We start from the raw sequence: 14904 nt of genomic DNA on the forward strand, positions 1-14904 counted from the left end.
CTTCGAATGCCCTACGAAATATGCCCTGCATCGTGGCCATTGAGAAAAATGGTCTTATGCTGATTACTGACTGCTCTCTCTCTCTCTGACTACGGCGGCCTCCGTTTTCTGTTTCCTTCTGTTAGTGGCTTGCTTGTCCGTCCGTCTCCTGGCAGACGTTTCATGGTCAGCAGAAACGGCGAATAGGCAGGAAGAGGCAGCGACAGAAGTGCTGTGGCAGCAACGACAGAAACAGACACAGAAGCAGAAGCAAAGCTCAAAGCGGCAGCAAAAGTTCGACTTCTTCATCGCAAACAACAACAAAACAAAAACCATAAGATTGAAGTGCTGCAAGAAATATAAGAACAGCCAGAGAATGGACAAGATGAAGAGGCAGTAGCAAAAACAAAGACGAAAGGAAGAGGAAAGAAAGGACTCGCAGGCTTTTGGGAGACTTAAGCCCTTCGGATACCCTTGCACATTTTTCATTTGCAATTTTTAAACATGAAAATGTACTAAATGATGTTTATATTTTAAATTCTATAACGGTTATGATATCTCCACATCCAAAACATTTCAGCTCGTGATTTCTTGTTGAATTTTGATGATTCTTCAACTAGGCACGGTCGTAAATCCACCCTGCTCTCAAGGGGCATTAAAAGAAGGCTACTGCAAAAGTGAAAAAAGTTTACAGTAAACATGACTTTTTCATACAGTTTGTCTTTCGCCCAAGGGCGCTGCTCCCAAAGTGAGAGAGATAGAGAGCGGGAAGGGGAATGGAGAATGGGGCAGCAGAGTACGGCGAGTGGTAAGGACAGTTGGGGAGCCACTCAAGTGCCCCAACTAATTGGAATTTGGCACGTTCAACCAGTTTGCCACTTTTCTGAGTTCATTTTTTGTGTTGTTTGCTCCTCTTCTCCGCATTTTTTGTTTTATTTTGTTTTTGTTTTAGTTGGTTGAATCTTTTTGGTGCGTTTGTTTCCCTCTTGTTCTCCAGCTTCTTGTTTACTTTGCTGCAGTTGGTCCACTAAGGTGAATAAGAACAAGAAGAGCCCGCAGAAACAAGAAAAACAAGAACAACAAGCTGTGGAAACAAATGTTAAGAAAAATATAATGTTTTTATTCACACCCAAGGAAATTTAATTGAAATCTCAAGCAGGAGATGAAGGCCCTCAGATTGCTGACCGTCTAAGGAATCTTTCCAATCTATTATGAGAAACTCCCATTAATCTACAAAAATACATTTTAAAGCTAATAAAAAATATTGAAAAAGAATAAGCCAACAAATTAAAAGCATCATTGAGATTGTTTTTGAAACAAAGATCGTTTTGGTCTTGCTGAAACTCAACCAATGGTCTGTCGTTAAGGGACAATTCCTAGAAGGAATTTGACTTTATCAGTTTGAATTAGCCTTTTGGCTAAGTGCACAGGAAATGCAGTTCTTTGTTTTGTGTTTGTTTCATATCTAGGATATGAAGAAATTTAAGGAAATGGTAAAAACATTAAAAAAGTGGAAAATTAGGGCTGCGGCAAGAAGAAAGAGAGAGTAAGAGATAGGCAAAAAGGCAACAAGAGAAAGACATTGACAATGATCAAGCGGAAAATGAAAATTAATTAACTCGAAAGAGACGGAATAGCAAATCACATTGCAAAAACAACAAGAAGCAAACATAATAAAGAGAGCCAAAATGCAGTGAGTTCTCTCTTTGCTTTGTCCCTCTCTCTCACTGCTTCTCTTAACCGTTGCATATTGCGCATACGTCACGTTTTTTATAGTTATCTCACTCTGTGGATGCTCTTTTCTTCATCTTGTAGAACACGTACTCCATCTCTGTGGCAGAGCCAGAGTGTATTGAGTGCCCTCTAAATGAGTGCGGTACCCAAGCTGTTGTTGTGGGTGACAAACAGAGCCAGAGAGAGCGAGAGACAAATAAGAAAATTCTTCTCTCATCTTAGAGAGGCAAAGTATCATGGAAAGCAAAAACAAACATTTTTCCAGGCAAAACAAAAGTGTGACTCTCCGCAAGCGCTGTTTTCAGCGAGAGAGAGAATTGCAAAGCCTCCGCTATGATTATGACAGCAACAGCAGGGTTAAAAAGCAAAACAGACGGGGCAGAGCAGCAGAGGAAACCCAAGCATAGACATTTTTGCCAGACTTGCTCGACTTGCTGAAATACCCTACTGCCAATGAGGGTTCCACTACGTTCGGCTGAGCACTGCTACTGCCCAGAGGCTTGTTCTTGAGTCAACTTTGAAATTTCATACAAAGAATGAATGAAAACAGGTGTACAGTGGTGCTTTTCCTTGGAAATGATCGTAAAACTAACTTCCATAACAGATAGATTACAGTCGTCAGTCGCTTTAAAGTTTAAACTAAAACTGTTGCATAAGATAAATGTGCATAACAACACATAACCCATTCCAACATTGTCTCCATTCCATGTCTCATCATTTACCGTACAAGTGATTCATCCATCTCCATCCCGTTCTAGCGCTGCCTGCCCTGCTCTTCGCAAGTCGCGTAAGGCCGAATCGTAGCGCATTCAATGTACACGTAGTACACTCTCTCTCGCTTTGGAGAGAGCGAGCGCGAGAGAGAGCTCGCGATTGTCAGTGCAGTCATGTGAATGCATTTATGACCTACAATAATAAGGTGACACACAGACACGCGCACACACACTCCAGCGAGAGAGCAGAAGAGAGCGGAAAAGAGAGCGGGCTTGTGCGTGTGTGTGTGGTGTGCGTGTTATCTTTTGTCTCGAGTTCGTTCAGCCTGCTCCCCTTTACCGCTATTTGGGCAGCGCAGCAATCACGCGACGCCACAATAACATTTCATCAACAAACAAAGACTAAGAGCGAGAGCGGAGCAGCTCTAGAGAGCGTGTCGTTTGGGGTGTTGTCATTGCAAATGCAAAAAAATACAAACAGCTCTGTCTCACTCCCACACTGCTATTGACTCACTGAGCGCAACTTGTTTTGTTCCGTGTCGCGTCTCTCTCGCAGAGCAACTTGTTTGCGTGAGCTCTCCCTCCCACTCCCGCTCCCGCTCTCTTTCACTGTCTTTGGAAAAGCTCACGTGTCAGCATTTCAGTTTGCTGCCTGCCACGCAAACTACTCACACTTACGCTCTCTTCCCCCCGCTGCCACTCTGTCACTGTCTGTCACAGTCTTTGCAAGCCATCAATCATCATGTGAAGCTCCATTCTCTTTGCTTCATGGCCGAAACTCTTCATATTTTGCTGTTATTATTCGTTCTCCCCTCTCTCTCCGTTATAAGCCGCTCTTGCCAGCAACGTCATTTATTGCACTCTTTTGATTATGTGCCTCTCATTCTCGAAGTCCGGTCCTTTCTCTTCATAATCTTCATCTTATCCTGTTTATCCGCCTGCCAGTCAGCCGGTTTTCGTTGCTCTCTGCCTCTCTTTGAATTGTTTTTGCTCTCTCTCTTTCTTTCCCTTGTTCCTTTTGTGGCTCCAACCCCTCTCTGACACTCTTTGACTCACATTCTCTTTTGTTGCGCGGCTGACGTGTTTACTGGTTTGCTGCCGATTTTGTTGCCGTTTCTTTCTTTCTTATTTTTATTTTTTCGCTTTTGGGGCGCACGTTGCTTTGTTATTGTTGTCGCTGATGTCAGACACGGACAGAAACGCACACACACACACGCATCCATACATTCACAGGCATACTGCCATGTGCGCTCTTGCCGCAAACGCTTCTGCCTCTGCCGCTGCCGCTGCCACTGCTGACGCCGACAATGTGCAATGTGAATCGCCCCTCTGTCTGTCCCACCCACTGCTACCACCCTATCCCTGTCTCTCTACCTCTCCACGAAACAGCACACAGTGTACACACAAAAGAGCAACAACAAAAGGCGCACGCACACACACGGAAAATAATTGTATAATAAATTGAAAAACTTAAGCAACAAAACAAACAAACAGAAAGAAAAATAAAAAGTTTTTCACACCGCCACGCCCATACAGCACATCCCCTACCAAAATATTTCAATTTATATATGTATATTTTTTTTTTTGGTGACGCAAATCGAACAAAAACCGAAAAACAAATTAAAAGTGCAGCAAAAACAAATAGGCTAGATATCATCGCACATAACGACTATCAGATGCCCTCTAAGCGGTGTTGGTCTGAAACCGAGATAAGCACCTCACCCAAATGATACAATTATAGCCTGATCCTTACATCATCATGAAAACTGTGGACATTTGATAGTCTTTCTAGGATGTCTGAACAGCGCACATTAACTATTATCAAATGGATACCTTTATACCACTTTTTGGTTACGCCACGACCAACAGGGTAACAGGGTACTTAAATCGAAGAAAACAAAAATATTCGTTTCGTTGGACAAAATGAAAATTTTTTGAAAACGTTGACATTGAAAATGTGACAAAAATAATTATTTATTATTTTCTTGGGTATTTTGTATTTAATTTTTTGTGTACTAATGTGTGGGAAAATTTGGAAGAATTTGCAGATATCCAAAAGGGAAAGTTCATTTACACAAAAATTAATACTTTATGCATTGCAGATTCTTGAATTTTCTGCTAATATAAAAACACACTAAATTTCTTTGTAAGTCTTTCGAAGTCTTCTCCTGACTTCCATTAACTTCGAGTACCGCTTCCCCTGACTTTCTTTATTGTAACAATTTCATCACAAGTTCTTGTTTCGGGCTGACGTCACCAAATTTCTAACAGACTTTTGCTATGACTGGGCTTTATGCCGTTGACGACGGGACAGGGTGTGCGGATTTGTCACTTTGCCCGCAACAGACTGAATGGCACTTGTTGTTCTCTATAGCAGGGGGTAGAGTGGGGCGTAGTGGTGGGTCGAAGGGAGCTGCTTGAGTGTTGACTAACTAAAAGTAAGACTGAGACTGATAAGACCCCAAAGTGAGTAATAATCCGACAGCCGCATACATCGTCTCGTACGACGATGTTGAAGGTGGGGGTGCAGGTGCAGGTGCAGGTGAAGGTGCAGGTGCAGCCCCAGGTTTAGGTTATCATGGTTGGAATGTGTGTGTGTGTGTGTGCACAAAAAACAAGTTGGCAGCACCTTGATGGGCAATGGGATTGGAAAAAATGGCTGGATCCCATCCAAAGGTCGTACAACCAATTTGACACTAAGACGCTGACGGGAACAACAGCATTATAATTGAAAAGGAGACACGAGACTGGTGCAGAGAGAATTACGAGGGAGGGTCTAACTCTCAAAATTGGATGCCTTTAATGATCTCCACGGACACTAAAATCGTTCATACAAAGTTAATTCAAATAGAGGTAAGGCGACTCCAAGCTACAATTTGTTAGACGCAACCGACTGTGGGGAGCAGCCGCATGACGCGCGACACATGCTGGTTGTTCCATTCACTTTTAATATGCTTCAGGCACTTACCGTTAGTTGATAATGCAAAATGGCTGACACCTTGCAACAACATTCAAAAAGTTCAAAAGAAATTTGTTATTATTAATTTTGAATTTTTTTTGGCAGTGCTCACGCCCCCATTTAACAACAAAAACGAAGCAAAAGAGAAATCGCTTTTTGCATTTTGCACGTTTTCGAAAAATAAAATTAAACAATTTTAAATGAATATAGGATACAGATATATGCACATACATATATGTACATATGTATCTATGTATAAAGTACATATGTATGTACAACATATATCACAAGATGAATAAAATGTGTGCAAAAAATAAATATGCAAGAAAATAAAAACAAAAGTGAGAAACAACAACAACAGCAAAAAGGCCAAAAGAGGTGATGGCAAGTCAAGAAGACCTTAACCCCAATAAATGTGTAAAGACAATTAAAAAACAACAAAAACACGAAGAAAAAAAACATTGCAAAAATAAAACCAACAAAGACAAAAACAAAACACATGCGTCGCAATCAAAATAAATATACCACACAAGGAAAAGCCATAGTCAAAACGAAATATTAGATACGCTAACACAAATGGTTTGTACAATTCAAGTAGTTTCTGTTGAAAGAAACTGAAGATAAAGAATCTATTCCCCATACGATAAATTTTACAGCACAGTATAAACATAAAATTCTGTAAAGGTTTCAAATTGGTTTATCTGTACCCAATGACAGTAATAAGATTTAATTAAATGACTTTATGCATTGATTGTATGGTTTAATAATTGTGGAAAATTTTAAAAATGATTTTACAGACATTCTAGATTTCAGATTTTATAAAATCGTATCCGGTTTCAGGGATTCCTGCACTTTAAAACAAAGATATTTATTGAGGTAGATTTCTACCTACCTAGATTAAACTCCATAATTATAGATCAAGATTATGTTCGACACTGACAGACCTCATCAAGCAACCCCAAATACGTTCCACTGGCAGGGTATTTAACACTACCGTTATGCGGTAGTGGGAGTGCGTGCACACATGTGGGTGGACTTCGAAAGTGAAATCCAAAGACATGATCACGCCGCCGGCCAACAGATGGCGCCAATCAGTAAATGCCTGGGCATCAACAAAAAATAAAATAAAAATTAAAAGAATTGTAATAAAAACCTACTGCCGCGGATTATATAACAAATGGAAGAGAAAAATAGAAACAAACAAAATATAAAATAAAAACAGCCTTGATACAACAAAAAATACACGAGAAAATGAAAAAAAAAAACAATTACAATTATTTCCACATTAAGTTATATTGTTGTTGCAAAAATTAATTCGTTTTTAATGCGTGTTGGCTCTCTCTCTATCTTTAATTTTATCTCTCTCTCCCTTGGAAAAAACAACAAGTTTTGGATGTTTGTCTTTGTTCGATTTTCGGGTGTTCTCGCATTGCCGCTATGTGGCCCCCAGGAAGTAGATAATAATGTGTGCAGAGACGCGATAAATGGCCAAATGTATCGTATGTACATATGTACATACAATACATACATATGTACATTCATAAAATATATGGCATTTTTGTATTTTCTTTGAATTAACCATTACGTCTAGTACATTTATCTATTCCCAAAGTACAATAGACAAGTGAAAATACCTATTAAGTGTCGCCAGGTATCTGTTTGCATGGCAATCCTCCAATCGGTTGAGAGTTTAGGCTTAAGGGGGGCACCCCTTTGGGTGGTGAAGACAAGCTTTATATTAAATATTTTTGTTGTTCCAAAGAGCAACTTCCCTTGAACCCTTATTTTTAACCTTAAGCTGGGTACATCAGACCGACAAAAAGAACTTCTATGGCATCATAAATTGTGCACATTTACTCTTGATCCTCTCTTTAAGTTTTTGTTTTCAGTGCGTATTCCCTCTCTTTTATTGTTTAATATCAGGATAGCCATAGAAAAGTTCGCATCAAATAAATAATTAAACAATTAATTATTTGAACTGTTTTTCTATTCAGATTTATAGTTTAAAATGTCATCAATGGGTAACAACAGCTTTCGAACCAAAGGCAATTCTCTGCGTTTTTTTCATTTAATTTCGCACTGCAATCGATGCCGCTGTCGCTGCCTGCGTCAGCGTCGCAGTCAGATGTTTTGCTTCTTATAGAAAATTTCAAGGTCATGCGCGCAGGCAAAAACTTTTTGTTTTTCGTTTTTGCTAAATAAAAATGGATAGGCCGCAGAAACAGGGAGGTGGTGAGGAGGTGGTGAGGAGGGAGTGAGATAGTGCAGGAAAGGAAGGGGGGGTTGGATATGAGCCGACGGGTTTAGCGACCCGACCCGCCCTATCAACACGTGGTCAAAGCTCACTGTTTCCCATTCTCTCTCTACCACTCATACATATGTATATACATATGTACATATGACAATATGTACTTTTGAGAAGGGATACCCTTCGGCAGAATGACGATTCCTTTTCCACTGTATGATACACTGTTCCGATATTGATTAAAGTTCGAAGAACCTCTGTACCACTACGAAAATGTTGTGTCTGGAGATGCAAATTCTTGTCCCTTCTTGTTGGTATTGTGGAAAAAACATTTGATCAGAACCAGTATACCTCCACTGCCCGAAGGGTATAATAATTAATTGCACACTTTTGTTCTCCTTTTGCGGCTGTGCTTCGTCGCTGCTGCTGCCTTCATCTTCTTTGTTTCGCGAGCCAACGTGAGCCAAGTCGCGTTGACAAAAAGCAAAAGCAACAAACAAGTAAAACCAAAAAGCAAAAGCCAAAAACAATTTCATTTATCGTTTTGTTGTTGTCGTATTATTGCACACAATTGAACAAAAGCACATAAGAGTGGGGAGCGCGGGAGAGCCCGACGGCACAGAGAGGAGAGCGTGTGTAGTGCGGCGGTACAGTAGACAGAGTGCATAAGAGAGAGAGAGGAGTGTAGAGTGGGGAGGTTGAGCGACAGGAAGAGAAGATCCATCAAGCAGCTATAAATAGTTTTGTTTTTTCAGAGGCAACTGATGGAAGAAGAGCCGAGCCATCCATCCATGGATCCCTATCGGGACTCCGGCTCTCGCCCAACAACATATGGAGATCACATGATCAACCACTCCCCATAGACTCCCACCAATAATTCGAGCAAGTGAGAGGTCGAGTGGCGAGTATTACGACTATCAGATGCTCCCTATCCACACTGTGGATACATTTCTACATACATACATATGTATGTAGTATGTGGATACCATCAGAAATTTCATATTTTAATTTATACCCTGCAAAACTTGAATTTTTAAAATTGATTCATAGGAAGGCAGCAGCGACGCAAAAGTGCAGTCGCTGTCGCAGCTGATGTTGGCGTTGCTGCTGCTTCTGCCGCTGCCACTGATTGCCGTTGATTAGTATTAGTTCATACTTGAGGGGTGACCTTGAATAAGTTTACTAACATTTCGCATTTTCGGGGCGGTTTTCTTTCGCTGCTTTCTATATCTATGCAATGCACAGACCCTCACCCTCGCCCCCACACCACCCTCCTCTACCTGTTTTGGCAGCTGACGCAAAAGGCTTTCAGAAAGAGAAAGAGAACGAACGAACGCTTTAGTGTATTTCTAGGTTATGGTCAAGGCAACAAATACGTATATTTGAAGGCTAAACATTCAGAGAGAGTGATAAAGAGCGAGAGAGAGGGGCACACTCACCCTGGCACACATACTAATTTGTAGAATTCTTTGAGTGATAACTGTTTCTGCTGCCCCTTTTGCTGCTTTCATTTGTTTACGCGCTAGGCCACAGGTAAGCGAAACGAGTGAGCCAGAAGAGGGGAATGCAGCAGCAGGGGCAATTGGAAGGTATATTAAATATAAGGTACGACTAGAAGCTCTGGCAGACGCAAAGTAAACACCTCAAAAGGCAAGGCTAGTTGTGGGTTGCAAAACGACTCTCTCTCTCTCTTTCAGTGTGTGGTAAATGCAACTAAATCAGGTTTGCTCGGCTCTCCCAGACAGCTTCCCTTCCATTTATTGTACCATGGTTAAGAACTTGGTGGAAGAAACTTCAGCAAAAATAGAATCATAGGAAGAGGGAGAGGAGAGAACTGCGCAAGTGCTGATTAGAACATTAGCTTGTGGCAGATAAAAGTCTGTTGAACTTTTGGAAAAGTACATTCAATTAAATATTTTTTATTTTGATTTTGTTGTTTTGCAGTATTTTGTTTTTTAAGCAGCAGCAGCAGCGACGCTGGCGTTGATTTTGGCGCTGCTTCTGCGTCAAAACAAACAAACAAGTCTCTCTCCCACGCTCGCTCTCTCAATCTCTCTCTGGCGGCAGCGCTAGTAGAAGGTGCATATTATCAGGTGAAGTAATGCTATTCCCATGACTAGAGTGTCATCTTATGTGTACATGTTATAAAAAACTTGAAAATAGACGAGGTAAGAGGACTTCCAGTGTAATTTGCATAGATAGCTAAATCCAGAGTGCGCTCTTGAAACGCCCCACCTTATATAAAAACGCTCTGGCTAGTTGTCGCCGCTCTCCCGGCGGCTTGCACGTGTATGCGATGCTAAGAGAGCAGCCACCACCGCTTACACGTAGGCTCCAGCGCTTAAGAATGGACCATAAGTGGGCTGAGGGACGGGAGAGAGAGGTGAACGACAGACATTCGGAGAACATAAGAGAGTGGCGGTGGTGGAAGGGGAAGTAAATAAAGCGGCGTTTCTGCCGCCACTGACGTCAACGAATGGGGAGATGTGGCAAGCTTTTTGGGAAAATTTTGTTCACAAGAAACCCATGCAATTATCCACAATACCTAACAATTTACCTGTTTTTGGGGCTTTCAATTGTATATTCAATATGTACACACATACATATGCACCTCTGCATGCACAAACACACACATATAAATATGCACTTTACAGTATTTTTCTCTTTCAACTTGAACACCGCAAAAATGAAAACATTATTTTGTAAGACGAATTAGCACATACTTATCGACTGACGATTTTCCTCGAGCTATAGATCAGCATTTATTAAAATTTTAGGATTTCAGACGCGAGTTTTGGTTTCGGGAAAAGTAAAAAAAAAACAAGAAAATAATTGTTTATTTTTGATGGCCACTGAGCTTAAATTATCGATAAGACATACCGACAGACCCTCGGAAATATACCATTGCGTTTTCAAAATATACTGTAAATATACCGTAATTCTAAAATAATTTTCCACGATTTTTATGTTATATTTTATATTACTAGCTAGTTAGGAGTCTCCGCGCTAAAACTATAATTATATCCGATTTATCAATCAATTCTCCACAAGATTGGCTAGTTTTCACGACTTCCTTTTGCTGGAGTGCTTACAAATTAAGTTTAAATCTAAACAGGTCAACCAACAAAAATAGCATAAAACGTTACTTGAGTGGGAATGTATTGCTACGTATTTGACAATTAGTTGCATGTTTCTGTAGTTATGGTACAGTATGGGCATGTGTATACCCTATTTCCATAAATGAATAGAAAAATGTGATATTCAAAGGTGCTCTCAAAAATATTTAATGACTTTACCTTAAACTGACATGTTTGCCAATTTGCCATTCACCCTGGAACGGAATAAGCAATCTTTACGCGCCAAAGATATTTTTAAAATGAGTATTTAATTTGATGTCACTTTTTTTTACTAAACATTGTGGCAAGTCATTCCTTCAATTGATTAAGACTTACTGTTAGATAATTCCCAGCGAAGTTTATTAATATAATTCAGTTTTTTCAACAAAAAAAATGTGCAACTTGATAGCCCTGAAACTTGTAGTAGTTTTAATAATTTAGCGCGTGATTATTCCCGACATGTGGTCACACTTTGTTTCAAAATAAAAAATTAAAAAATTCTTCTTACCACACAACAATATTGAAATGTTAAGATTTACAATTTGTTGTAGTGGGGTGGATTTTAATTTGAATGGGTTTAATTTTCTATGCCTCTCTTAACATGCCTCCAAACCACGATTTGCACAAACATGCCATAAACGGGCACTTTGTGGGCGGGAATGTGGTCTTCAGGGTGACCGTTTACGCTACATCACTTTTTCCTCGTCGGGTGTCTCTGTCGATGATTACATGAAAACGTAGATAATCTGCGGCAAATGTGTAGTTAGCGTGTAGTTGCCATGTAACCACAGCAAACCTTTTTTGCTGAAACCTTATTCTACGGATATTCAAAAAGAAAATGAGTCCCAAAAAGAAGATACATTGTAGTAAATGCATTCATCCATCGGATATAATTATATGTTTAGTGCTGAAAGCCCTAGTTAGCTAGTAATATTGTACAGAACATGAAAACCGAGGAATATGACAGCTTCATCATTTTGATGTCAAAACCAAATTCACCAAAAAAAGAACACAATAAACAGAAAACACAGGAAACACACAGCTCGTCAAAATTTTGCGTTCATTTCATAAATTATTTCTGGAGTCTGCACTCAATTGCAGGGGAATTGCGGCGTTGACGGTGGGCATGGAGTTGGACATGGAGGAGGCGGCTGTCGGCAGCCCTGGCGCGGAGGCCAAGACCGGCATGGCAGCAGAACCAGCCGGCGATTCGCCGCCCAAAGTGGAGAAAGTGAACAAAGTGGAGAAAGAATCGGCAAATGGTGAGTGAGCAGGCGGACAGACACATGAACACATGGCTAATGAATGAATCTGATTCGCAATAGGTACAGGCTCGATGTCGGGTCCACCATCGCCGGAGCAGACTTGGCGAGGCGTGCCCATTGAGGACATACACCGCGGGCTACCGCTTTTCCAGCTGGAGCATATGGGTGCCGTTTCACCCAATAGCTTGCACCGCGTGATGCACAAGCATCCCATACGCGAGTCGATCGAGGTGCCGCCCCGTCCATTCAAGGGCGCCGGCAAATGGGACTCGGACCATGTGCGTCTGCCCTGCGCACCGGAGAGCAAATATCCACGCGAGAATGGCGATGGCAGCACAACGATCGGTTCCCGCTGGGAGATGATCGAGCGGGCACTGCTGCAGCCGATTGCCAGCAGCGAGCAGCTCCAGGATGCGATACTCTCCTACAACACAACGTACAAGGGCAAGTGGAACTTTCGTGCGTTGCACCAGCTGCTCGAGGAGGAGCTGGACGAGAGCGAGACGAAGGTGTTCTTCGAGGATCTCCTGCCACGCATCATCCGTCTGGCCCTGCGTCTGCCCGACATCGTGCAGGCCTCCCTGCCACTGCTCAAACAGCATACGAACGGCACGATCACGCTCACCCAGCAGCAGATCTCGTGCCTGCTGGCCAATGCCTTTCTGTGTACCTATCCGCGCCGCAACACCCTCAAGCCCAAATCGGAGTACAGCACCTTCCCCGACATCAACTTCAATAGGTGAGTGGACTCAGTGGCCTTAGCCTCAAATGCTCAACCCTCCCCAACCCCCCACAGGCTCTATCAATCCTCGGGCGCGGCAGTGCTGGAGAAGCTCAAGTGCATTATGCACTATTTCCGTCGCGTCTGCCCCACGGAACGGGACGGCAGCAATGTGCCCACCGGCTGTGTGACATTTCTGCGTCGCAGCATCGAGCCGGACCAAACGACGATTTGGAATGAAGTGACAAAACCATTGGGCGACGTGCCGTTGCACGTGAATGCGGCTGGCACGATTGAGGATCAGGGCGTGGGCCTGCTGCAGGTGGACTTTGCCAACAAGTATTTGGGCGGCGGCGTGCTCGGTCATGGCTGTGTGCAGGAGGAGATTCGCTTTGTCATTTGCCCGGAACTGCTGGTAAGCAAACTCTTCACGGAGTCCCTTCGTCCCACTGAGGCGCTGATGGTGCTGGGTGCGGAGCGCTATAGCAATTACACCGGCTATGCCAGCACCTTCGCCTGGTCCGGCAATCACGAGGATCTAACGCCGCGCGACAGTTCCAGACGCCGCCAGACGGCGATTGTGGCCATCGATGCGCTGCAGTTTGCCCATGCCAGACATCAGTATTGGGAAGATCTAGTGGAGCGGGAACTGAACAAGGCCCACAGCGGATTCATGCACGCGCTGTCCAGCGAGCCACCGGGCGTGGCCACCGGCAACTGGGGCTGCGGTGCCTTTGGCGGCGATGCTCGTCTCAAGTCGCTGCTGCAGCTGATGGTTTGTGCCACTTTGCGCCGCCCACTGGCCTACTACACCTTCGGCAACGTTCGGCTGCGCGACGAGCTGCACGAGATGTGGCAACTGTTCCGCAGAGAGGGCACCACCGTGCGTCAGCTATGGACCGTGCTGCGCCGTTTCGACGACAGTCTACGCACCAACTCATTGTCATCGAGCCAGCCAGCCCCCATGCCGAACCTCTATGACTTTATACGGGATGAGCTGAAGAAAAAGACGCCGCCATCATCATCGGGTTCGACTCCAAAGCCGAACAAGAAGCTGATCAGCGCCAGTAAGGAACAAAGTCCAGATCTGTTTAGCTCGCTTGACGACTCGACATGCTCGCCGGCCGCCCTTCTGCTCTCCGACGATGAAGAGGCGAATGCCATGATGATGGCCGCCAGCCTGGAGGCAACGCCCAGCGTCGAGAGCAGCCTGGCAGGAGCAGGAGCAGGAACAGGCGCAGGAGCAGGAGCAGCAGCATCCGTGGCAGCAGCAGCAGTCACAGTTGCAGTAGCAGCAGCAGGTGGAGGCTCGCCACCAGCTGGTGCTAAAATGCGACAGCTGTCGCTACTGGATATGCTGGACAGCCACTACGATCAGGGCCAGGCCTCGAAGCGTCCGCGTCCATCACACAGTGGCACCACAGGCCAAGGCCCGGTCAAGAGTCGCAAGGAAAATGATGACGATGGAGAGGCCACAGCATGTTGATGGGCTGCGGAGGCTAGGGAGGCTAGGGGATTTTGACTAAGTGATATTATACTAAAAGGTTTTTTTTGCAACACTTGAAGACATCGACAGGGCGAGAGAGAGAGAGAGAGAGAGATAGAAGGGAGCAGACATTGTTGAAGTTTGAAGTGAAAACTATGCACCAGGAAATACTTCGTTCTGCTGCGCTCTTTTTCGCGTTCTGTCTCAAATAGATTAGGTTGGATTTCGTGAAGAAATTCCCTGCAGCATTGCCGAACAGATCCCTGCAGGTCATCACACGGTGGAATTGTAATTTAATTTTAAATTGAACATTTTTGGGAATTATGTTTGCAAATTTAGAGTGCGAATAATTATAGTTTGCGGAGCTGGTTTGCATTTTGGGAATTTTATTTGTTATTTTTTTGCATAACTTAAACGTAATTAATCGTTTTAGCTCTCTCTCTCTCTCATTGTTTGATGTAATCCCAAAAAGTGAAATAGGAAAAGAAAGAACGTCACTCAAAGAGTCTTAGAACTTTCCAATGCGGATCAAATGTAGAAACCAAATTGTAAAACCAATAGCTATACCAGATACATATACATATATACCGAGCATATACATACATACATACATATATACATACAACTTATATACTCGTAGCATGTATAGAAATCTAGATCAACTTAGTAGGAGTTATTTATTCTTC

The 14904-nt window shown here is 43.0% G+C and overlaps 2 protein-coding genes across 4 annotated transcripts in view; one reads left to right on the forward strand and one right to left on the reverse strand.

Annotated features, from left to right (window-relative positions):
- The window catches only part of LOC117890671 (uncharacterized protein DDB_G0271670), a 38434-nt gene extending 28007 nt beyond the window's left edge, over positions 1-10427 (reverse strand). The window contains exon 1 of one of the 2 annotated variants that reach the window (XM_034795652.1): positions 10188-10427. The gene's annotated coding sequence lies outside the window, so the exon portion shown is untranslated. The remainder of the gene's footprint in view (positions 1-10187) is intronic. The other variant, XM_034795678.1, reaches the window with a different exon arrangement.
- A 1141-nt stretch (positions 10428-11568) lies between these two features.
- On the forward strand, positions 11569-14894 carry LOC117897923 (poly(ADP-ribose) glycohydrolase). 2 transcript variants are annotated; one of them, XM_034807019.1, is made up of 3 exons: positions 11569-12008; positions 12078-12750; positions 12808-14894. In XM_034807019.1, exons 1-3 carry the CDS (start codon positions 11873-11875, stop codon positions 14216-14218), a joined length of 2220 nt encoding a protein of 739 aa, XP_034662910.1. In that variant the 5' UTR covers positions 11569-11872; the 3' UTR covers positions 14219-14894. The 2 variants fall into 2 exon arrangements, with proteins under 2 accessions (XP_034662910.1, XP_034662901.1); XM_034807010.1 differs by having other exon boundaries at positions 11571-12008; positions 12072-12750.
- The last annotated feature ends 10 nt before the right edge of the window (positions 14895-14904 follow it).

The sequence above is a fragment of the Drosophila subobscura genome, chromosome A, assembly GCF_008121235.1.
Source record: "Drosophila subobscura isolate 14011-0131.10 chromosome A, UCBerk_Dsub_1.0, whole genome shotgun sequence".
Classification (NCBI taxonomy): domain Eukaryota; kingdom Metazoa; phylum Arthropoda; class Insecta; order Diptera; family Drosophilidae; genus Drosophila; species Drosophila subobscura.